The following is a 23381-nucleotide window of genomic DNA, read 5'->3' as shown; positions in this document are numbered from 1 at the left end:
CCACTTTAGCTAATGGGGCCTCCTGCTGCCGCCGCGCCATTGGAGAACGATTTCTGTTCTCATCCTGAAGCAAAGTTCTTAACCCAAGGTACTATTTCTGGGTTAGCGGAGTCTGTAACCTGAAGCGTCTGTAGCCTGAAGCGTCTGTAGCCTGAGGTACCACTGTATATTAAAAGGACGATTTCAGCATAAACATCTTTTACGAGTTGCCCTGGGGTTATTTTTTGCAAACCCTCTTCAAGATGCTGTTGCTACACTGCGTTCAACATTCATTGTCCTCTAAAAAACAAGGTGGTTGCCATCTTTTTATTGCCCTGTATCTTGAACAGCCGCTCCACCTAGAGAACAGGAGAAGACAGTGTTTACCTGCATGCTGTGAAAAGGTTTCTGCAGACCAAGCCATTAAAAGGCATCAGAGCAGGGCTGGCATGCCCCCAGACAGTTGGCAACTCCCAAGAAGACCCAAAGGGCACAGAAGCAGCTGCTAGCTCACAATGAATTCAATAAAAAAAATAGAAATCTAGAAAACTGTATTTTTGAAAGGGAAAGTTTGCATCTCTCAGACCAGGTGTGGACGAGACCAATGCCAAAGGAGTGGGAGGGGGGTAGGGTTATCTCTCTCCCCCCCCCCACTGCCACCTTATTTTCTACCCCCATCCTCCAAAATGGGGATGTGTGCAGCAAATTTTCTCAAGGGGCGACAAACTGAAACACCGAAAGGGTGTTGCGGGTTAATTTCCCATTTAAAATGGGGAAGAGTTGTGTCTGTACATATTGCCGGGTACCTCAGGTTCTAAAAATGCTAGAAAATTACTTGTTTTCAAAAAGTAAGAAATCTGGGAACCTGGAGAATATGGTTCATCCCAGGGGGAACAAGGAAGACTCTGGCAGGCACCAAATTGTTGACTAATATTGCCTGCTAATATTTTCAGCTCAAGTCACACCCAAACGACACTGTTAGTTGTCACTTTCCTACTAGGTCTGTGCGTTTCTTTATGAAATCCTAGTATTAGAACATGGGTAGGCAAACTAAGGCCCGGGGGCCATATCCGCCCCAATCACCTTCTAAATCCGGCCCGCGGATGGTCCATGAATCAGCGTCTTTTTGCATGAACAGAATGTGTGCTTTTATTTAAAATGCATCTCTGGGTTATTTGTTGGGCATAGGAATTCGTTCTTTTTTTCCTTTCAAAATATAGTCCGGCCCACCACAAGGTCTGAGGGACAGTGGACTGGCCCCCTGCTGAACAAGTTTGCTGGCCCCTGTATTATAATAAAGGTGAGGCGGACTCCCCAGGCTGTGAGCATGAAGGATGGGAAAGAGATCCGTACAAGCCATGGGCCTCCCCAGCTGTCCTCTGTTGCCATGGAAGATGCTATTCTGTCCCCAGCGCTGAATATTCAACTGCTGGTGCAATTAGGCTGCCATATTAGGAAAGGAGCATCTTGTCTACCATATTCAGCAAAATGCCTTCACCTGGCTGAGATGAACTTGCCTGCCTAATCTTCATACAGGCCGACTCAAGAGTAAGTCCCACCTTGCTGAGTGAATGAAGTCTCTGGCCAAAGAAGCATTCTGAGGGCTGCTGTCTTCAATTATGCCCCATGATCCAATTGGTTCCCTTTTTGCATTTGTGGATTCTGCTCCCAAAATGAAAAGCTCTAAGAACTGTCACTTTTCTGCCCCTGGCTCCGAACTGGTGGCAACTGATCACTGAAAGAAGCTGAAACCCTTGCCGAATTGCATATTTTAAGGGGCCTGGGGTAGGAGCCCCTTCTTCCTTCCTCCCTCCCTCCCTCTTTCTTTAATTCCTTCCTTCCTTCCTTCCTTCCTTCCTTTCTTCCTTCCTTCCATCCATACATCACACATTTCTGAAGTCAAAACTGATTTGCCTAGGGCACAAAATTAAGTGAAAGGAGCCACTGACATCTAGAGGCTGGTAGCTTAATCACCAGTAATAATAAACTTGCTCATTCCGCTTTTACTGAAATGTGGAGGTCTATTCACTTCATTAATCTTTAAATTTACCTCCGCTGACACCAATTAATATTGCATATTGGGAAGCACTCAAGGAGTCCCATTTTATTACACGCAAAGATCTGAGCACTTGACATTACGAGAGCTACAGACTGAACCAGGGGATGGAATTATATCACGTGCAGGCTGTATCCCTAAGAGAGAGCCCATTTCTCTCAAGGGAGATCACAAATCACAGCAGTTCATATCTATAGCAGCGCCAAAGGGCACATACGTGGCCTGGAGGCAGTATTAAAGGCACTCAGGGATAGCTCTTCCAAACACACAAGACATCTGATGTGTCTTAATAGTTGGTGCAAGCAAAAGAAACCCAAGGGCAAGTAATGAGTTTTGTTTTTTAATTATTATTATTATTCTGACAAAATATCAGCATCGTCTGAAAAGTGGTTTAACATTACAGAACTCTCTAGGATGGGTAACCTGAGGCCCTCCAAACGTGCTCGACTCCAACTCCCACCATCCCTTGCTCCTTTCGATGCAGGCTAGGGAAAATTGGGAGATTGAGCCCAGCCGTATTCTGGAAAGCCACCATTTCCCCTTCAAGCCGTAGAAGAATTCAGTCGTCTATTTTTTCCAGTGCTTCCATATCCTCTGGATCGAGGCACTTGATGGTAGTCTCTGAAAAGGAAAGACATTTTTGCTAGGAGGAGGATCCCATTGCAGAAAGAAGGACTCAGCCCTTCACAAGCCACTGGTCACAGGGAGGGCGACTAATACTCTGGGCCTGTTCTGCTCTCTGAGTCACAATAATCCCACACGGTGGACGGAGAGATCAACAGATGCTTGTGATACGGCTGGGACAACATTTTTAAAGGCAACCTTTGTCTGAGAAAATAGATGGCATGGAAAGAAAAGGGCAACTCGGCAGAATTTTCTCCTAATATTCTCAACCCATGAAATTAGCCAACTTGAGGAGTCATTAGGTTAGGGTGTTGGACCAGGACATTTCAGACCCACCAAGCAGCTATGAAGCAACGTGAGCCTGCCTCCTAACCAAAGCGAAGCATGCCAGACACCATCTCGTGATCTTTCCTGCCTCTCTCAAGGTTGTTGTGTGCAAAAAGGGGACAGCCATGTATGGTACCCTGTTATTGATTCCAGGATGTTTTTTTGTTTTAATAATACTGAATTATTATTACATTGTACACTGCTGAAAGTTTTTTTTAATTATTAGTTTATAAATGCTTTTGAATAAATAAAAATGAATAACTACCTTAACCATCCTGAAGAAAAGGCATGTGATGCATGCAATAAAGAATTTGGTCTAGTTAATTCGGGTATGTATCAAATGGTTAAAAATGTAGTTCTGCTGCTATGTTGAAAGTTTAATTATTTTAAAATGCTGTTATTTGTCTAGGCAATAGACCAAGTCATTTCTGGCAGGAAAAATGCCCAACTATAATTCAGCCTCTCTCTCTCTTTTCCACTGCTGTGCAACCTTTTTAATTCCCAATTATAGCTAATTCAGAGGCTAAAAGCCAGTGAGCATGTTTCTGAGCAGAGATTCAAACCCCGATTACCCTAACCCGATGTCTAACTTTCTGCACTATTAAGTCACATGAAAATATCATGCTCACTGAAGTGGTCTTGAATTGCATAGACAAGTGGTAGATTATGGCTTTCGACCATATTGAACGCCAGACCCTTCTTTCCAAAGCGACCTGCTCGGCCTATGCGGTGCAGGTAGGTCTCGTAGTCAGGCAGCCAGGGCGTCGTCGTAGGCAGGCTAAAGTTGACAACGATCGTGACCTGCTTCACGTCGATGCCTACGAGGCGACACAAAACAAGGTCACTTCCTGCTGAAGGAGCAAGTATCCACCTTGCTTTTGCTTGTCCAAGTCATTACCTCTGGCGCAGACATTGGTTGTGATGAGGACTTTATCTTTCCCATCGCGAAACTTCTGGATCACGTCTGCACGCTCTTCGACAGAGAGCTCCCCACTCAACAGGGATACTTGGTGCCCATCGTTCGACAGAGCCCAGTGAAGCCATTTGGCATTTTTACGAGTCTGCCAAAGGAACACAGGAAAAAAGAGACACACAAGGTCATGGCCTTCCCTGCAATGACACCAACATTTCTGTTCTGGCAGGTCCAGCTTTTAGGAATTTAGCCTTGAGCCATTTATATTTATTATTACAGTGGTACCTTGGTTTATGAACTTAATCCATTGCAGAAGTCTGTTCTTAAATCAAAGCATTCTTAAACTAAGGCGTGCTTTCCCACAGCAGCGGGAGACTCAATTTACAAATGCAACACACTCAACAGGAAGCGAAACATGTTCTGCTTCCAAGGCAAAGTTCACAAATCAAAATGCCTACTTCCGGGTTTGCAGCGTTCTTAATTTAAGTTGTTCATAAACTAAGCTGTTCTTAAACCAAGATACCACTGTATTATTATTAATTGAATTTATATACCGTCCTATACGCGGGGGTCTCAGGGCGGTTCACAGAATAAAATTAAGATAAATATATAAAGAGATAGATAGATAGATAGATAGATAGATAGATAGATAGATGATAGATAAAATAAAGATATAAGATACAAAACCACAAAATACATAATAAAAACCCAATAGTCCCCCACAAAAAAAAAACACATTTTAAAAGGGCATAGGATGTAAATCAGATCAACCAAAGGCCTGCTTAAAAGGGAATGCTTTTTCCTGGTGCCTAAAAGTGTATAACGAAGGCACCAGGAGAATTTTTCTGGGGAGAGCATTCCACAGACAAGGAGCCACTGCAGAGAAGGCCCGTTCTCGTGTTGCCACCCTCTGGCCCTTTTGAGGTGGCGGTACACGGAGGGCCTCAGAAGATGATCTCAGGGTCCAGGTAGGTTCATATGGAAAGAGGCAGTCTGTGACGTATTGCAGTCCTGAGTCATTTACCCTCCCACTCTGGACCCCCCAAAGTATAGGTGGCGACCGTTTTGCACTAGTCCAATTGAAGCGTGGCTGCCGACGCAGTCCTTTTGGACCTGAAAGAGGGCGGGACGGGACTGGCTGACATGTGCTGTGTTGATGGGTGCAGGGTCCAGGAACGAACCCCTGCGCAAAAGGATCACCACCTGTAACTGACTAGTAAGACAGTATCTGACTAGTAAGACTGGGTTGGAAGTCAGCAAATCTTCATCCCAAGCCCATGGGCCCACCACTCCTCCCCACCCCAAATATACTCTCCGGACGTTTTCTGGGGCCCCAGGTTACCTCAATGTTTCAAGGGCACCTTACCTGACAAAAGATGATCGCTTGGCCGACTGTGATGCTGCCATAGATATTGCACAGGGCTTTGTATTTGTCCTCCTTGTTCTCACACTCAAAGTAGTACTGCCTGATATTGTTCAGGGTCAGCTCCTCTCGGCGGAGCTTAATAACATTGGGTTCGGGGACGATGCGCTGGGCAAACAGCAGCACAGGGTCTTCAAAGGTGGCGGAAAAGAGAAGCATCTGACAACCGGGGTCTAAAGCTCTGGAAGGAAGGAAAACAAAAAGCAGCCTGCATTTCATTCTCAAGAGAAATCATGGCCATGAATCTTTTGCCTCTTTATGTATCAGGTTTGGGGACCTTGGACCCTCCAGGTGTTGCCAAACTACAGCTCCCATCAGCCCCAGTATGCATGGCCATTGGGCAGGGATGATGGGAGTTTGGCAAACATCAGGCAGGCCAAAGATTGCCTACCTGTTAGAACTGAACTCACTGGGGAGCAGCTGCGGCCTAGCGATGCAGCCTGTGCTTTGCATGCAGAAGATACGAGGTTCAAACTTCAGGAAGGGTTGGGAAAGACTCCTGCCTGAAAGCCTTGAGGCCCACAGCTTAGTCAGCTGAGCTTCATGACCAACTGCCTGCCTTGGTAGAAGGCAGCATCTAACCCTCTTCGTTCTCACTTGTTACCAGGTAAGAAGGGAGACTTTGCAGTGTATTTCTACTCATTCCTAATAAGTAGGTTTACCTCTCAGTTTTCAACTAGAGAATTCAAATCAGCTATTTCTATATATATATAAAACATATGTAAGATACAGGCCAGATCCACATAAACACAAAACCAAAGCACCAGCCCCACTGAAAGATGTTTCTTCTAAGAGGGCAGTGATACGAATTTCTTGGGACTTGGGAGGAGGGGAAGGGGGCAGGCTCTGAGGTTGTCTTTGCCCGTCTGCCTCCCTCAAATTTCTCCCCTGGCACCATATTCCACAGACTCCGTTCCTAGATAGAAGTATTTACAATTAATAAGGTCTTGATCGAACCTCTCAGGCACTTCCATGAACCTGGAAAAAGACTGCCTGCCTATGCGTCTTCCATCCTGCTAACAGACCAATTATAAAAGCCAAATCACAGTGGGGTTTTTCCTTCTTAAATGTCCAGGTACATGGAGCTTTGCAGGCACAAGGGGAAAGCCATCTGCCCAGGAGCTTACAGCACGGGGGAAGAACAGAGGAAGGGCAGAGGTGACTGTTTCAGTTGCAAATGCTTAGGGTTTGTTGAGAGGCATCCTAGGACACTAGGGGCAGGAAAGGAGGGACACCAGAAGGCTTGAGAAAGGGCAAAGGCTTTGAGAGAGGAGTTGGATAAGCAGAGGACGCGTTAAGGAACATTATCAGGATATAAAAGCAGAAAGGGAGGCAGGGAGCCTTGTGAGGCTCTCAAGTCAGGGACAAGGAGCTTGTGTTGAGCAGACAGGGAGCCAGTCTAGGGACATGAGGATCAAATGATGGGACTGATTTGTGCAATGGTGGCATTGTACAGCTTCCATCATATACTGAAGAAGCACCTCTTTACCCTGGCCTTTTTGACACCTGAGGTAAATATTTTAAGGTCCCATCCTATTCTTGTGGCAGTAATTGGTTTTAAACTGTTTTTAATATTGTATTTTTAAATTGTTGTAACCCACGTGGGGAACTTAGGCTGTTAATCTTCTACACGTACAAGAAGAAAGGCGAGAATGCTATTGTTTCTACATGGCAGCAATATGACCGCACAAAAGCCCTTAGGTCTACATCTGAAGCCGCTTTCGGCACAGACAAGTCTTCAATAGGGCATGCCTTCTCCAAAGTAATAATAAATTAGTGGAAAAGCAAGTTCTATCAATACAAATAAAGTGGTTAGAAACCTTCCCAGATGCTCCAACAGGGATGAGCAGGTCTAGAAAAGTTCTACATGCAGGACTTTCACCAAGAAGTAAGTTACTTCTCCAACATCTGTCTTACCTCTGAATTCGGACACTCTGGTCTGAGTAATTCTGTTTGTCGATCATGACATCTGCTTCATCCAGCACACATACTTTGATCTTCTTTGGATTCAAAAGGTTTAGCTTGAAACACCAATCTAGCAGAGTTCCTGGGGTTCCAATTACTATCTGTTCTTCCACTACAGTCCCTCTTGGAACTGGGAGAGAGATTGAGTTACTTTTGCTATGTCAGCCAGGGCACATTTGCTAAACTAAAAAGATTTGGGGTTATTGCAATTAATTTTTGGAGAGTAACAGCTGCTGTTTCTCCCCCTTCTTGTTATCACGGTGCTAGCCTTGGCCCCCAAACCTGCAGCTTGTTAACCACATGCAATGGAGGGGGGGACACAAGTGCACAGGTAAACAGTGTATGTGGACGTTGTGTCCGGTGCAAGGATGCAAGATACACTCCCGGCTCTTCGACACACTTACAATAACAATAAGCACAAGAGCCAGGGCTAAATATATAAAACTGATGTTCAGATGCTTACTGCAATTGCACAAGCTTGGCCTGAGGCTTAAATCAGAGAAGGGGCTGTCCAACTACTAGTACTGTCCTCCTGGATGCTAGCTGGGGCTGACGGGAGTTGGAGTCTGACAAGACCTGGAAGGCTACAGGTGTCCCCCCTGCCCATTCCTGGCTTAAAGGATCTCCATCATTTTGCAGAAAACCAAGTGCCAAGAAGAAACATGGAGATATATCTCCTGCAGTTCTTTCTCCACTTTACTTAAGCAGTAAAAGGTAAAGGAGCCCTGGATGGTTAAGTCCAGCCAAAGGCGACTGTGGGGTTGTGGTGCTCATCTTGTTTTCAGGCCGAAGGAGCTGGTGTTTGTCCACAGACAGCTTTCCGGGTCATGTGGCCAGCAGGACTAAACCACTTCTGGCACAACGGAACACCGTGACGGAAATCAGAGCGCATGGAAACACTGTTTACCTTCCTGCCACAGTGGTACCTATTTATCTGCTTGCACTGGCATGCTTTCGAACTGCTAGGTTGGCAGGAGCTGGGACAGAGCAACGGGAGCTCACCCCATTGTGGGAATTTGAACCACCGACAAGCCCAAGAGGCTCAGTGGTTTAGATCACAGTGCCATACGTGTCCCACTTAAGCAGTGCATGCAAACTGTAAACATATGCCCTGTTGACTGGCCCAGCTGGAATACACTCTTCCAAGAAAAGCTCGCCATAGGAGCAGAGAAACCAGGTTTAAAAAATTAGGGAGGGGCAAGAAGGAAGCACGCCGTTGAGTCCGGACACAGCAGCCAAGACAAGGGATAACCAGCAGAATGCCATCCAAAAGTTGTTGGGGCTTCAACTTCCATCATCTGCTACAATGGCTGCGATCCATGAGGCTGATGGGTGCTACAGCCCAAACAACACCTGCAGGCAACAACACTGGCTACCCTGGTTTACACTCAATTCTAGAGTGGTGGTTGGAGGGGGGGAGCTATTTCATGGCATAAACATCTTGGTAAGTGAGAAATCTTTTTTTTTTAACGGAGGAAGCAAATTTAAAAGGTGGATACTTAGTTCACTGTTATGTACTGAGTTGAATAGGATCCAAAATACAGCAGTCTGGTTGGTCCTAGAACAATAGGATTCAGAATGCAGCAGTCTGATTGGTCCTAGAACAATAGGATCCAGAATGCAGCAGTCTGATTGGTCCGCAGGAGCCACCCAATCCAGCTCCAGGTGGAAGTGAATACGCAACCTGATTGGCCTACAGGAGAATCCCGGAATTAGCCAATCACGTGGGGCCCATTGTGTAAATAATGTCTATAAATCAGACAGTTTGGGTAAACTTCTATTCCTCGCTACTATGAGCTAAATAAAGAGCATGAAATCCCACACTCGACTCCGAGTATATTTCATTCACCTAATGACAAAGGACTGCTACCAAAGATGGAAGCTGCCACCAAATCTAATCTACGAAAGGCATGCAGGATTTAGTATGCATTTCATGGCACCAACAGCTTTGGGGGTGGTTCGGTGGTTCTTTGTAACATCTGGATTTTATAACAAAAGCACTTCCGACAAAAGTGTTAGGCAGCAAGACAAACGTAGGCAGGAAAAAACGCATCAAGAGAGAGCCTTACGTCTGTTCCCTCGAATGGCAAACGCAACCTTTATGTTGACGCAAAACTTTCCCATCTTCTCAATCACTCGCCCCGTCTGCAATGCCAGCTCGAAGGTGGGAGACAAGCAGAGACACTTTGGGAGGAGGCAACAGAGGTAGAAGGAAACAGAAAGATGGAGGTCAGTTTAGCCTTCAGCAATGGTGCAGTGTTTCCCCAACAGGACACGCAGGCCATGTTTCCTTTTCACTTTAGCATTAGGCTATTACTGTTATTTATTAGACATCTTCTTCCCTTGCTCACTAAAGAGTCTCCAGCAGACTTGCAGAATATTTAAAACATAAATATGAATACATTGCAGCATAAAAACAGAACCAAACAACGCCCGTAACAGCCCCAGGAAGGTTTTGGCAGTACACTAGCTACCTAACAACATCACCTTACAGCCTGCGGAGAAAGAGAAGCGTTTATCTGGCACTGAAAAGATGTGGAATAGATACAATTTGTTCATTTACTTTTTATGGGGCATCTACACAACACAGTCCTGAAAGCACTGCTCTCCTGTTTCCCTTAAGCTCCTCCTATCTTTTCTCAAACTGCAGAAAATCTTGTTTTTATTTTAAAAGGGAGAATAAGTGCAATCGCCAACAGATGTTGATCGCCTCAGTACTAGTCTTTTTAAATAAGCTACAGTTTTGACCATGTTCCTTTACCTTCCCAAACCTCCACCGTAACGCTGTATGGCTGGCTTCATTTTAGCATATTCTTTTTAATCTATCTCTGGGTTTGGGCTTCTTTGCCTGTTTTTAAAAATGGAAGTATATGCTCAATTTAGCACCCACATAAAGAAGTGTTTTAGAGCAAACAGAAGTTCCATCCAGTGCAAGTTTATCAACGTGTTAGTTTTTGTCTTGTACTTTTGAATGCTGAAGCAATCACACAATGGCACTAGTTTTTTTTGGGGGGGGGTGTTAAGTGCATTAGCACAAATGTTAAAAGTGATTTTAAACAAATGAATCATGGGATTTTTTTTAAAAAAAAAACCCTGGTTAAATGTCCCTTCCCTATGCAGTATGTCACAGCTACGAGCATGGGTGAACACAGTGGGATGGTTGCTTGATGATTGTGCCAACCAGGGTGGATAAAAATCAATGGTTTTTCAAAAAAATAAATATCAAAAAATTGGATTTTTAAAATTAAATCGGATTTTTAAAATAAAATGGATATATATGCTATAATGTTACAGTGGTACCTCGGGTTACATACACTTCAAGTTACATACGCTTCAGGTTACAGACTCTGCTAACCCAGAAATAGTGCTTCAGGTTAAGAACTTTGCTTCAGGATAAGAACAGAACTCGTGCTCCGGCGGCGCGGCAGCAGGCCCCATTAGCTAAAGTGGTGCTTCAGGTTAAGAACAGTTTCAGGTTAAGTACGGACCTCCGGAACAAATTAAGAATTTAACACGAGGTACCACTGTATTGTTATTGTTTTAGTTAAATAAATTGTTGAAATTGTTATTAAGGAAATGATTCTTTTTCCTCCTTCCAATAAAGTACAGCAGAAAAGTTGCCCAAATATAAACAGTTAACTTATTAAACCTCACAATAATTTCATAATTATCTACCACTGTATTTCTAATAGTATAACCAAATCAGTAATATTTGATATAACTGTAAAAACTACTCTGAAAAGTTTTTATTCCAAAAATGAAACCTGGTTGTAAATATTAAGATTATACCAGGAAGAATGAGTCTTTCTGTAAAAAAAGTGATTTAAATCAAATCTTACTGGCCAGTGATTTAAATCAAGTTTTACTGACTTGTGATTTAAATCGTGATTTAGATTGATTTGATTTAAATAAAAACCACCCTGGTGCCAACATTACTTTGTTACCATGTTGAGGCTTAATTCCACTTCTGCAAGATTAGTCTGTGTATCAATTTTACGGCAGTTTGCTTCCGCCAGCCAGCTTCCAGGTTTTTAGGAAACTCTCAGCATTGAAAATGCTTAGCCATTCTACGGAAGCAGCGGACCAGAAGGAAAAGGCACAAACCCCAGGGAAGCAGCCCTTACTCAGGTTAATAGCACAGATTTCGATTTCTTGTTGGCGTTAGTGAACTGAGGATGACTCTGCAGCCGGCAGCTGTATCGTTGAGTTTATTTTACCTGTGGAAATCTGTCCTGTGGGTTCACTCTGCTCAGCATAGCCAGAACAAAAGCAGCTGTTTTGCCTGTCCCCGACTGACTTTGTGCTATGAGATTTTGGGGTCTGAAACAGAGAATCAAGTTGGGATTAACGCAAAAAGACAACAATATTCCAATGGTCTGGGCTTCTCAGTTTGTGGAGTGCTGCAAAACTATCACCAAACTTTGGCACTGGTTTGAAGAGACTCAGACACCATTGGAATTTTGGGTGTTAACTTCGAGCCCCAGGTTAATGTATCAATTACTCAGTTTGGGGGAGCGCAGCAAAATGTGGCGTTTTTGTCATAAAATGGCTGCAAAACTTTGGCGCAGGTTTGGAGGGGATCCCAGCTTTTGGGCTACAGAGTTAATAAGCCGGGGGTCCTAAGGAGTGTTCCTGCTTCAAGGAAATAATAATGAGGAAGGATATATGTAACTGAAACAAGTTACAGGTAGGTAGCCATGTTGGTCTGCCGTAGTCAAAACAAAATAAAAAAATTCCTTCCAGTAGCACCTTAAAGGTAAAGGTAAAGGGACCCCTGACCATTAGGTCCAGTCGTGGCCGACTCTGGGGTTGCAGCGCTCATCTCGCTTTATTGGCCGAGGGAGCCGGCGTACAGCTTCAGGGTCATGTGGCCAGCATGACTAAGCCGCTTCTGGTGAACCAGAGCAGTGCATGGAAATGCCGTTTACCTTCCCACCGGAATGGTACCTATTTATCTACTTGCACTTTGATATGCTTTCGAACTGCTAGGTTGGCAGGAGCAGGGACTGAGCAATGGGAGCTCACCCCATTGTGGGGATTCGAACTCCCGACCTTTTGATCGGCAAGTCCTAGGCTCTGTGGTTTAACCCACAGTGCCACCCGTGTCCCTACACCTTAGAGACCAACTAAGTTTGTTATTGGTATGAGCTTTCGTGTGCATGCACACTCCTTCAGATACAAAAAGGATACTTGAGAGGCACACAAAAGGCATAGCGGGAAGAATGTTTTACATAGAAGTGTGGTTTAGCAAACCTTTGGGATTTGCTTTTCAGAGTGTTAATAACATTTTATACTTCAAGTTTCATTGGGAGAACGAGTCTTTTAAGCACATGAACTGGGAATAAGGAGGTTGAAAAGAACAGAAAACAGTGATTGACAACCTTCTAAAGCACAGATCAACCAGAACGAAAAAATCTGATTTCAAAGGTGGTTGATAACCAGCCTGAAAAGGTATCTTTATTCGGATTTTCATTTGATAACGGGATGCAAAAACTATTAGGCAACAGAATAGTAATCAGAGGGAAAATATCCCTCCCCTAAATCTGTGTGTCAGTTGGGGACAGAAGTTATGTTACCCATTCTAGTAGACGAAACTCCAGTGTCTACAAGAAATCTAACATGAATTAGCTCAACAGTTCGCTGGCTAATTGGCACAGGTGTGTCCCATGCTGGCTGCAACACAAAGAATATCTTTCAATTTGTTTGAAACCAACTCACGGGTCAGCTAACATCATTGGAAGTGCTGTTTCTTGGATCTTGGAAGGTCTGTTAAAGCCCATGGCATAAATGCCTTGCAAGAGTTCATCTTTCCTGTTAAGATGAGAATAAAAGTTAACAGTTTTACCCGTAAGCAGCTCAGCTACTTCTGAGTGAAACTGGAGGATGCTAGCAGTCTGGTAAATAAGATCCCCTGACCTCCATGTACTGCTGTGGACTTTAAAAGGAATAGCCGTCATGATTTTAGAGCATCAAGAGTTGCCATAACTGAGAAATTTGGATAGATGGCGGAACACTTAGTAAATCGCTAGGCTCACTTTCACACAAAATGATGTCAAGATAAACAATACGATTTGGTCTTGAACCAATAGATTTGGGCGGTAGCAAAATGAAAAGCCCTGAAAACCAGAATAACAGCCTGCTACAAAGATGTTGCGTTCCCATCAACCCCTTCTAAGGAGTCAGCTAATGCAAAAAGTGGCTTATTAATAACAGCAAGAGAGGCCCATAGAACAGCATATTGCAGGTTTATCCCAACATTTCTTAAGTATTAGAAGTGTAATTTTCTTCTTTTTTTCCAAAAAAAATTATTCGTTTTCCAAATTTATAACAAACATAAACAAACAAACATAAATCCTAACTGTAATAATTCCACTTTTGTTAACATTATTAGGTGACTTCCTCGAATCCCCCTGGCTGAGTTTCAATGTATATCATTGTAACAGTTTTCCAAAACTAATTTCTCATAAAATTTACTTAGTCGAGTAACATCTTTCTTTCTTTTCATATTAGCTTTAAACATAATATTCTATAACTTCACATATTTAAATCCTAAGCCAATCTGGTACTTGCAAGTATTTCTATTTAAGTTATCTTAGCATATTTAGCTAAATAGTATTTGAATTTCATCCATTCCTCCTGGTACTCCTCCTCCTTCTGGTCGCGGACTCTTCCGGTCAGGTCAGCTAGCTCCCAAAAGTCCATCATCTGGAGTGTAATTTTCAGACCCACCATTCTCAAACTTTCCCTTGTCTAACTTAAGTATTGGTTATCAGAAAATATTCTTCAATAATGTATTTTCTGTAGCTCAGTGGTACAGCACATGCAAGCAGAAGGTCAATCCCTAGCTTCTGCAGGCGGTGGAGTCAAATCTTCCGTGGTCCAATGCCTAAGCCAATACCTTCTCATTTGCTGTAATCAATAAAGTTGTGGCCTTTTCTTGCCCATTAACCTTATACACTGTGTCCACGTGTCTTTATTCCTCCAAGCGGAGGTCGGGTCCTTGAACCACAATCTACGACTTGTGCCTCAGACCAGAGCACACCTAAATATTTCAGCAAGGCTAAAATCCTGAAAAAGTCAACAGAGCTATAAGGATAAGAAGTGCTATGGAAGCAAATGGCGCTCTGAAACCAACAGAAAGGTCAATAGGAATAGAAGACAATGGACTCATACTGAAACGCAGCACGTTAGGTTCGTAAACCAAACAAGCTTTTGCGAAATGCAGGATCTGAACCTGAGCTCTGGGAAATGCAAAACCCATAATAAGTACCAGACCACAGGGTGGATGAGCACTTTCTGGTGAGCGGGCATGGGCTGATTCAGTTTCTGATATATAATTATCCATTTCGAGTAGACCCACAGCCCGGAGAAGAGGAGTCTCTGAATGAACAAAACTTACGAAAAAAATGCAAACGTCAATTGATTCTAGATACTCACAAATGCAGTTCCTCAAAGGTTTTCACGGAAAACAGTGGTGAGCTGGGATCACGCTGTAAAACCTCTACGTGATGGTAGGACTCCACTAGAGATTTTCTAATCAGCTTGTTTAAGAGAGAAGTTTCTGCTGCAGGTACTGTGTTGCGTGAAGAAAAAAGGCATCAGTTATTTATTTACTAAATTTACGCAGTATACATTTAGTATACTGTATAGTTTATTGATTAACACAGGCAACCCATAAAGCTGACAACATTTAATATGAAAACAATAAAAACTAAAGAGAGACATAGAGGGTTTATGCAACTGAAAGCCCCTCCATTCACAAAAATCCCTGCAGGCAGAGAGCTAGCATGTCAGGAAGAAAGCCTCTAGCTTAGCCTTCTTCCTTACACATTAAGATTTCTATAGGCAGTGAGACATTGGGGGGTATTTTTGGTATGAAGGAATACTCAATCGTGTCTCCCTACAAGCAGCCAGAAGCTCAGGGTTACTACCACAATTTTTAACAATGGAGACAGCTGGCAGCTGCCTGTCATCTTACCTCGGTCGCAATCATTGTCCTCCAACTTTTTCATATCTGCATCGCTCTTCCCTTCGCTGCTCTCTTTAAAAAAGTTTTCAGAATGTTAAGACGATTGGCCTACATGTTTTTAATTAAAGGCACCACAAACTAGCACCTTGCAAAAAATAAAGTGAAGAAACATTCTAAGTCACAAGTGCAGATATCTAGCTGGCTAAAAGTTTGCCTTATCAGACAACGTGCATCATATCAGAACTTTGGGGGCGGCCTGTGTTTACTTAGCCCCAAAATGGAAAATGAGCGAGGTCCCAATTAAAGTAAGGTTACCAGATGTCCCCATTTCCTGGGGACAGTCCCCGGATTTACAAATCAGTCCCCATACAAAATCCTATCATTCCTACTGAAGTTGAAAAGTGTCCCCAGATTCATTAAAAAAAATCTGGTAACCTTAAACTAAAGAAGAATGGCAATTTAAACTGATGTGATATGCGCAGCTTGCGGACCCAAGGTATAGAATAAGAGAACAAGAAGAACATTTGTTGAAAGAAGATTGGAAAATATTTATTGAATATATGGGGAGGGGAATTGTGCATGCCTGAAAATGTTGGCAGTATTAAGATAAATTCAACAGTGTAAATAAGTTTTGATAGAAGTTTTGATAATAATGGAATACTGAATGGTTTAGTTTATGTAAAATATGCAGGTATTTATGCTATGTAAAATTAACCATGGAAAAAGAAGAAGGGAAGTCATGGATATTTTAAGGTTGTATAAATGAATAGTCTAATTCGTAAAACAGAAAACTTAATTACAGTTTGTGTGTGTGTGTGTGTATACACACACACACACACACACACACATGTATACATACACACACAGCTTTTTTCTGTGGGGACGCAGGGGGACACATACCTCTAAACATTTTGTGAACCTAACAGAACTAAAACATTTTTAAAAATTAGATTCTACTCTAGCACAGTGAATCGTCAGTTCCGTGGCTACCCCTGGTGGTGGCCTTTTGTCCATTTACTGTATTTATTTCCCCCCAATTTGAACTATAAAATGAATTTTCTTGAGTCAAAATGAGAGTATCCCTAAACATTTCTCATTTTTGTGAAAAAAGCACTGGGGGGGGGGGGGAGAGGGAGAAGTTTGGGGATGCTTTTGCATTGCGGCAGAGATGCAGAGCTGAAGTGAAGCATGCTGCAGCCTCTGCCTTTGGTCCCATTTACTGGGCAGAGAATGAGCAGCTGCAGGGAGCTTCCTTTCCTCCCATGAAGAACCATTTTGCCCCACCTAACAATTGCCCTAGGGTTACAGAAGCAAGGAGACAGGACCATCTGGCCCTTCCTATTGGTCAAAGGAACTCGAGGCACCAACTGCTACCCAAGCCCCATCACCACAAAGGGGAGGTCAGGCTAGGCTGAACGAGACACAAAATGCCTGCTTATAGGTAAGGGATGGCTCTATCAATTTCAGATCCTCTCCTTTTCTCATTTCTCAGCATTAGTGCATCAGCTTGCGATTTTTTAAGTCCTAATGAAAATTCAAAAGCCCATTAGTGCATTTTTCTCTAGTTATGCATTATTTTCACTTCCACATTATTTCACTACTGTACTATTTTCATTGGAAGTTTTTAAGCAGAGGTTGGATGACCATCTGACATGGATGCTTTAGTTGAGATCCCAGCATTGCAGGGGGTTGGACTAGATGACCCTCAGGGTCCCTTCCAACTCTTCAGTTCTATGATTCTATATTTATTTGCATGCACTCTCCCCTAATATAAACATTTTTGCCCACATTCTCTTGGAGAACTGCATCTGGAGAACTGGAGAAGTGCACATTTTGAAGGACAGCAGTTTTTGGCTTCACGTATTTGCTTTGAGAAGTGCAAAGTAGCTACAATTGCATTAAAATTCCAACCAAACCAAATTCCTCCTCCTCCATCCCTACTTATGGTTCACCACTTGGGTCTGGCCTTGAAATAAATTGTCTCCACCATCTACCTTTGTGGGAATGCTGTTGATACTAGGAGAGGAAATATTGATTTAATAGTATCCTTCCTAACTCACGCTTGTGAGCCAGCAGCAGAGTGTATTCCCCAATATATAGCAGGAAGCTAGCTGGTAGATTCATTTGAATCTCTTTACTTAAGCAATCCAATCTGGCTTTGTTCAGATTGGAGTAGTGGACGCTCAAGTTGCGAACGTGATCCGTGCGGGATGCACACTCGCAACCCGCAGCAGTGCATCTGCACACGCGCAGGTTGCGATTCGGCGTTTCCGCGCATGCACAAAGCACGATTTAGCGCTTCTGCGCATGCGCGACCGCCGAAACCTGGAAGTAACCTGTTTTGGTACTTCCGGGTTTCGGGGGTCCGTAACCCCAAAAAACGCAACCTGAAACTTCTGTAACCCGAGGTATGACTGTATATTCCTGGTAATGCTCCAGTCCATGTGCAACAGGAAGTTCAAATGGCTGGATCAAAATCCCTGTCTGTGTCCACTCTAGGCAAACAGGAAGTGTTGTACTTGACTGCTTGCATTACATCCCACAACCTTTGCCCTCAACTTCCCTTCGTTTGTGTGCCATGTCCTATTTTTAAAAAAACAGATGACAAGCTATGTCACTTTTTTGAGGTGCTCTGCTCTGGGAGACAAATGTCTGAAAAGCGGAACATAGAAAATAAACATACAGTGGTACCTCAGGTTACAGATGCTTCAGGTTACAGACGCCACTAACCCAGAAATAGTACCTCGGGTTAAGAACTTTGCTTCAGGCTGAGAACAGAAATCATGCGGCGGCAGTGGGAGGCCCCATTAGCTAAAGTGGTACCTCAGGTTAAGAACAGTTTCAGGTTAAGAACGGACCTCCAGAACGAATTAAGTTCTTAACCCGAGGTACCACTGTATAACATTCTGGACAATGTGCTTAAAAATCTGTATCATGAAACATACCTTGCTTTCTCTTACAATGAGTGATGGTAGGCTCTTTGACTTTAAGGCAACGCATCCACACTCCCTCCAATGTGATATGTTTCAAGAGATGCTACCAGGAGCATCGTACTTAAATTTGTGGCCAAAGATTCAGGGCAGGTAAGATCAGAAAACAAACCTGTTGCGATAAACATGCAAGCAAAGCACCCCCAAGGATCCCCTTACCTGAAACAGGGCGATGCGGAAAACACCCAAGATTTTTCCCGCAGGATAACGATCTATTCATCTAGAAGAAGGAATGGTTACAAGCATGAGCCAAACAGATCACAAGCTTTTTGAGACTCTTTGGTCTAGCACAGCCAACCTGTGACACACCCAGGCAAGGCACACGCAAGAAAAATTAAGGGTGGGTGACAACATATGGCTTTTTAAAAAATAATTTGGAGTATTGCAAAGGAAACTTGTGGAGGAAATAGTGAAATGGGGGAAAGGCAACAAGGGAAAAGTTAAGGAGGTGTAGGAGGAATGTGAGAAATGAAAGGTCTTGGGCAACAGAGAGGGGCCGGCAGAGACAATATTAATTAAATTTACATTTTAGTAAAGGACCACTAGGTCCAGTCGTGGCCGACTCTGGGGTTGCGGCGCTCATCTCGCTTTATTGGCCGAGGGAGCCGGCGTACAGCTTTCGGGTCATGTGGCCAGCATGACTAAGCCGCTTCTGGCAAACCAGAGCAGCGCACGGAAATGCCATTTACCTTCCCGCCGGAGCGGTACCTATTTATCTACTTGCACTTTTGAAGTGCTTTCAAACTGCTAGGTTGGCAGGAGCAGCGACCGAGCAACGGGAGCTCACCCCATCGCAGGGATTTGAACCGCCGACCTTCTGATCGGCAAGTCCTAGACTCTGTGGTTTAGACCACAGCGCCACCCGTGCCCCAATGATACTACAACCGCGTCTGTGATACTAGAGGCAAGCTAAAGAAAAGACTGGGCCAGAGGGGCTGCAATGCACACTTACCTGGGGATGATCTCCACAGGCCTCCGTGAGGACTTCTCTGGGCGACTCGCAAAGCAAAAGATTGAAAGAAACAGTAAAAACTACAGCAAACTCATCACATGTTAAAAGGCCATTTCAGTGCCATTTAAAACATTAGAGAGGAGCGGGGAGAGGGGAAAGAGAAAGAAATGAGCCCCCCAAATGCAACGGGGGGGGGGGGGGGTAACAAGCAAATCTGAAATGTGTTTGTTTGCCTTAGCTATGATGTTTTATGAATGTACAATGGTAGCTTGGACTCAAACGGCTTGGCTCCCGAACAAATCAGCTCCCAAACGCCGCAAACCCAGGAGTGAGTGTTCTGGTTTGCAAACTTTTTTCGGAAGCCGAACGTCCAACGCGGCTACCGATTAAATTCAGGAAGCTCCTGCAGCCAAGCGGAAGCCGCGCCTTGGTTTTCGAACCGTTTTGGGAGTCGAACGGACTCCCTGAACAGATTAAGTTCAAGAACGAAGGTACTACTGTATTTGATATATTGTGCCGCCGAATAATTCCCATCACTGCCCCCCCCACAAGGCAGGATATAAATAAAATAATGTGAATAAAAAACTGGGGCAAATCTTTTAAAGAGAAGTACAGTAAGGTGGGGGGGGGGGGGAGAACAGACAAAACAGGCATTATAAAAGGCTAGGCCAGGAGAATAAGGGGTGGGAGTTTCATGGAGCCAGTATGATGCAGCAGTCAAAGTGCCGGCGGTAACCGGGGCTCAAATCAGCACACAGCCATGAAGCTCACTGTGGGACCTCGGAGCAGCCACTGTCTCTTGGTCTATATCCTACCTTACTGAGGTTTTGCGAGAATAAAATAGGAAAACCATGTAATATAATAAAATAATAATAATAATAATAATAATTTATTATTTATACCCCACCCATCTGGCTGCGTTTCCCCAGCCATTCTGGGCGGCTTCCAACAGAACACTAAAATACAATAACTTATTAATCCTTAAAAGCTTCCTTAAACATCACCTTGAGCTCTTTGGAGGAAAAGGTATGATATAAATGCAATAAATGATAGGTTAGTCCAGGGTCAGGAACCTTTTTCAGCAGGGGGCCGGTCCACTGTCCCTCAGACCATGTGGGGGGCCAGACTATATATTGGGGGGGAAATGAACGAATTCCTGTGCCCCACAAATAACCCAGAGATGCATTTTAAATAAAAGGACACATTCTAGGTAAGGTAAAGGTACCCCTGCCCGTACGGGGCAGTCTTGACAGACTCTAGGGTTGTGCGCCCATCTCACTCTATAGGCCAGGGGCCAGCGCTGTCCGGAGACACTTCCGGGTCACGTGGCCAGCGTGACGAAGCCGCATCTGGCGAGCCAGCGCAGCACACGGAAACGCCATTTACCTTCCCGCCAGTAAGTAAGGACACATTCTACTCATGTAAAAACACGCTGATTCCCGGACCGTCTGTGGGCTGGATTGAGAAGGCATTTGGGCCGGATCCAGCCCACGGCCCTTAGGTTGCCTAACCCTGGATTAGTCAGTAGCTACTGATCAGCACAGCCAAGTAAAATCTTCAGACACAACAAGCAGTAGCTAGGAAACAAACAGCAGCAGAATTACTGACTTCCATTGGGTTTCTGGTTGCATATCCTCCAACATTTCCCCGATGAAAATAGAGATGTCCTATTATTATAAATAATAATACTTTTATTATTTATACCCCACCCACCTGGCTGGGTTGCCCCAGCCACTCTGGGCTGCTTTCGACACATATAAAAACCTAATAAAATATTAAAGAACTTCCCTATTCAGGGCTGCCTTCAGATGTCTTCTAAAGGTTGTAGAGTTACTTATCTCCTTAGCTCAGGGGTCACATAACTGAGTTGATGCATTGGGGTGGGGGGGAGAGTGATGGTGGGCTAGGTGCTAAATGTCCAGGGGTCCTTTACCTTTTTTTTACACACATATATGGGTTATATCCTGCCTTCTAGGACAAAAGCTCTTCCAGGTCATTGTTCAAAACGAGACATCTGATATATAATGCCAACAACTTCAAACTGGAAGGGTCATAGTTCAGTGATAGAGCAGGTAAAGCTAGGAATGTCCCCTGTCTGAAACCCTGGAGCATGCTGCCAGTCAGTGTAGACAATACTGAGGTATGTGTGCAAATGACCTAAGCTAATGACACAGGGCAGCTACGCCTGTCCCTAAAAACCTGCAAATTGAGACCCTGCAACAAGAGCTCTTTGTGGGAGCTAGCAGGAAGCACAGCCTTAACTTGTGCGGAAATAATTTTTAGAAAGGGACCTTCGAGCATGTGCAGAGAGCCCATTCTCTGCCAAAAACCATCCCCTATATAAAATTGGAGGTCAGCTTTGGCTTCCATCTCCAGCAAGCATGTGTGAGAGAGGAGGAGGAGGAAGGAAGGAAGTACTGCGGGTCAGAACACGCAAAAAAAAGCGGAGGGGGAAGAAGGAGGGCTCGAAGACGCTGTTAGAAAAGCTGTTAAGAGAGAGAACTTAAAAGGAACTCAAGGCGCTAGTCCCTGGCGTCTTCCCTTACTTTCTGAGGCAGAGATTCGGCGACCCCGCGGGAACTCGCTTCCTGCCCCTTCCCCAAGCTGCCCCGCCTCGGCCACATCTCGCCCAGCCGCCGTTCTGCCCACTGGTCCATCCACCCGCCGGGCAAGCTCAACGCGCCGGCCGCGCGAGGCGTCGCCGCAGCAGCACGAGGCCCTGAGACGCGGGAGCCTCGCGTGAAGGCAGGGAAAGGGGCGGGGGCGAGTGGAAACTGGTAAATATTTATACCCGGCGGGGCGGGGCCGGGGTTGCCATGGAGACAGGGAAAGTGAGGAGGCGGAGGAGAAACGGGCGTTCGAAGGGGGTCGTTTGATGTGCCCACGGGCGTTCTAGAACGCCCGCGCGCCCGTTTGATCTCTGCTCCGAGGCGGGGCTCTCTAATCTGGTTAGAGACGTGTTTTAAAGACATATTCGCACTTCCTTGCCTGTGTAGGTTCCCTCCTCGCCCCATGGAGCTTCAGTGGGATGTATTTTTTGTGTTTTTATAATAAATAATAATAAATAATAATGAAGAATCATTTATTTATACCACGCCCATCTGGCTGGGTTTCCCCAGCCACTTGTGAGCGGCTCCGAACAGAATATTAACAATGCGATAAAAACAAAACATTTATTTCAGTAATTCAACTTAAAAGGTGAAACTAATATATGAGATAGACTCATGACATGCAAAGCGAGATATGTCAAGCCTTTATTTGTTATAATTGTGATGATCATGGTGTACAGCTGATGAAAACTCCAAATTAACAATCTCAGAAAATTAGAATATTAAATGAAATCAGCAAAACAAGGACTGCAAATAGAGCAATATTGGACCTCTGAGAAGTAGAAGCATGCACATGTACTCAGTACTTGGTTTGGGCCCCTTTTGCATCAATTACTGCCTCAATGCGGCGTGGCATGGATGCTATCAGCCTGTGGCACTGCTGAGGTGTTATGGAAGACCAGGATGCTTCAGTAGCAGCCTTCAGCTCTTCTGCATTGCTCAGTCTCATGTCTCTCATCTTTCTCTTGGCAATGCCCCATAGATTCTCTATGGGGTTCAGGTCAGGCGAGTTTGCTGGCCAATCAAGCACGGTAATCCCATGGGCACTGAACCAGGTTTTGGTACTTTCGGCAGTGTGGGCAGGTGCCAAGTCCTGCTGGAAAATGAAATCAGCATCCCCATAAAGCTCGTCTGCGGAAGGAAGCATGAAGTGCTCCAAAATCTCCTGATAGATGGCTGCATTGACCCTGGACTTAATGAAGCACAGTGGACCAACACCAGCTGATGACATGGCTCCCCAAATCAACACAGACTGTGGAAACTTCACACTGGACTTCAAGCATCTGGCATTGTGTGCCTCCTCATTCTTCCTCCAGACTCTGGGTCCTTGGTTTCCAAATGAGCTGCAAAAATTGCTCTCATCAGAAAAGAGGACTTGGGACCACTGAGAAACAAACCAGTTCTTTTTTTTTTCTTTAGCCCAGGTAAGATGCTTCTGACGTTGTTTCTTGTTCAGGAGCGGCTTGACAAGAGGAATGTGACATTTGAAGCCCATCTCCAGGATCCGTCTGTGTGTGGTGGCTCTTGATGTACTAACTCCAGCCTCAGTCCACTCCTTGTGAAAGTCCCCAACA

General features: G+C 44.4%; 1 protein-coding gene across 1 annotated transcript; it reads right to left on the bottom strand.

Moving 5' to 3' along the window:
• Positions 1-2362: 2362 nt before the first annotated feature.
• Positions 2363-22110, bottom strand: DDX25 (DEAD-box helicase 25). The gene is made up of 13 exons (XM_077919520.1): positions 21745-22110; positions 19199-19243; positions 18406-18466; positions 15266-15328; positions 14725-14860; positions 13006-13098; positions 11505-11607; positions 9357-9471; positions 7240-7417; positions 5266-5503; positions 3885-4047; positions 3616-3804; positions 2363-2656 (listed from the first exon to the last, which is right to left on the bottom strand). Exons 1-13 carry the CDS (start codon positions 21853-21855, stop codon positions 2595-2597), a joined length of 1557 nt encoding a protein of 518 aa, XP_077775646.1. The 5' UTR covers positions 21856-22110; the 3' UTR covers positions 2363-2594.
• Between the last annotated feature and the right edge of the window lie 1271 nt (positions 22111-23381).

This window comes from Podarcis muralis, chromosome 15, assembly GCF_964188315.1.
Source record: "Podarcis muralis chromosome 15, rPodMur119.hap1.1, whole genome shotgun sequence".
NCBI classification, from domain to species: domain Eukaryota; kingdom Metazoa; phylum Chordata; class Lepidosauria; order Squamata; family Lacertidae; genus Podarcis; species Podarcis muralis.
This window is presented reverse-complemented; position numbering and strand designations above follow the sequence as displayed.

Excerpts from the sequence above, each read along its gene's own strand:
- DDX25 (XM_077919520.1), bottom strand. The coding sequence starts at position 21,855 with ATGGACCAGTGGGCAGAACGGCGGCTGGGCGAGATGTGGCCGAGGCGG. Across the intron at positions 19,244-21,744 it reads CCGAATCTCTGCCTCAGAAA|TCGCCCAGAGAAGTCCTCAC; the intron begins GTAAGGGAAGAC and ends TTGCTTTGCGAG. Across the intron at positions 11,608-13,005 it reads CCAATGATGTTAGCTGACCC|ACCCCAAAATCTCATAGCAC; the intron begins GTGAGTTGGTTT and ends TCTCTGTTTCAG.